General features: G+C 41.7%; 1 protein-coding gene across 1 annotated transcript; it reads left to right on the top strand.

Annotated features, from left to right (window-relative positions):
- The first annotated feature begins 184 nt into the window (after positions 1–184).
- LOC105448080 lies at positions 185–685 on the top strand. Its single transcript, XM_011686444.1, has one exon. It carries the CDS (start codon positions 185–187, stop codon positions 683–685), a length of 501 nt encoding a protein of 166 aa, XP_011684746.1.
- Positions 686–1,792: the final 1,107 nt, after the last annotated feature.

The following is a 1,792-nucleotide window of genomic DNA, read 5'->3' as shown; positions in this document are numbered from 1 at the left end:
ACTGACCAATAACTAGCTAGAAACTGACTAAATTTTCTGTCCAGTTATTGCCCAAACAAGCGTCGCTTAAACTGATCAGTATCTAGCCAATGCAATTAGCCAATTACTGGCCAGTTACTGGCTAATTTCTAGTTTATTTTCTACTTGAGATGAAGGTCCCATATAAGTCCCATGTAGGTTACCTATGGGGCACCTGGGTCATTTTCCCATGGGACATGATCCATATAGGAATATACCTATGGGAATTTGCGGCAGAGATAGAATTGTCTCCTACCAGGCGGCATTCCTTCTGGCCAGGGTTATTCCCGTGGATTTTCTGGCGAAAAAGTATATGAAAGTGTTCACTGATACCCGTGCAGTCCAGGCTGAGGAAATTAGAGTCACGTACTGGATCCGGGAGAGGATCAGAAAAATGGCACTGGACAGGGCGCTGAACAGATGGAAGGAGGACTACGCTAGGTCTGGTACTACAGCAGTGGAGATAAGAAGGATATTGGTTCTACAGTATTGGTACAAACACATCCATGGTTACTTAACTTACAGGATGACGCAGGTCATGACCGGCCATGGGTATTTTAATGATTATCTGTACCGTATCGGAAAAGCTCCGGGCAGGGACTGCTCCCATTGTGATGACCCATGCGACTTCAACTATTACACGCTGGGTGTCCTGCATGGGCCCTAAATAGTGGGAGGGGGGGCGCTTGCAGAGATCGTAGGACCGGATTTGTCAATGGAGGCCTTGATTCCGACTTGATTTCTGGAATCAAGAGAAAAATGGGAGGCATTTAGTGTCTTCTGCGAACAGGTGATGCGGACGAAGGAGGAGGCGGAGATAGCCAGACAGGCTCGTATAAGGGAGGTCTTCTTTGAGGATTTGTGGGAAGAAGAGGAGTGAAGTATCTCTGCGTGTACAGAAAATTATCATTCGTCATAATTGTTCTTCATCTCTTGGACTTAATCGTTAATTTTTTCTGGCGGAAGCCTGACAGTCGTGGAAGTTTGTTCCCATGATCCTGAGGGTGGCCCTGAAGTAATGCTCTCTGGCAGTCCCGAGGCCACCCTCTTAGATCGGGTTAGGTCTATCTTTCGGGGTTGGATTTTAGCAACTAGGCGACTGGTCTGAAGGCGTTAGGCTATTAGAGACTAGTTGAGAGTTGAATCCTGCACTCCCCTGTCTCAGGCGCAGGGAGTCTTTGGAAGATTTACCACCTCGTTAAAAAAAAAGGTATAACAATATATAACTTTATTTAAACATTTTTTGTATTAAACTTTGTTTACGCAGAAAATCCATTTAAGGATATTCATTTGATATCATTCCGAGTATTTCTGCAAAAAATCATAACAATTAAGCGTATTTGTTTTTGGAAGTTTAGCCAGAATATCTTTATATAGTAAATAATTGTTATATATCTTTTTTTATAGTAGCCGACACAAACGAAGAAATGCAACATGATGGCAAATATTATAATGGTGATGATGATGAAAATGATGATTATAATGATTTTGACGATTATCAAAATATGATTTTGATGATAAAGACCTTCAAGATTCCAGTTTTGACAATGATAAAGAATAAATTATTTACAATTCTTGACACACGTATTACGTTTACACAATTGTGCTTTAATTTTTATATTGTTGCGCTCTGTCGTTGAGCTTTCTCGCGTGCCGCATTCACACTGCACTCGCGCAAACACGACCGAAATAAAGGAGACGAAATGTTTAATAAAAAAACTTTCTTTAATATCGCAACAGAAATACGCTCGCTAGCACGTCCGAATCGGTTGAC

This window comes from Wasmannia auropunctata, unplaced genomic scaffold (genome assembly GCF_000956235.1).
Source record: "Wasmannia auropunctata unplaced genomic scaffold, wasmannia.A_1.0 LD336090.1, whole genome shotgun sequence".
Classification (NCBI taxonomy): domain Eukaryota; kingdom Metazoa; phylum Arthropoda; class Insecta; order Hymenoptera; family Formicidae; genus Wasmannia; species Wasmannia auropunctata.
Note: the sequence above shows the minus strand (reverse complement) of the source record. Positions and strands in the feature narration are given on the sequence as shown.

Bases quoted from the DNA above. Each gene is read 5' to 3' on its own strand.
- LOC105448080 (XM_011686444.1), top strand. From the start codon at position 185: ATGGGGCACCTGGGTCATTTTCCCATGGGACATGATCCATATAGGAAT.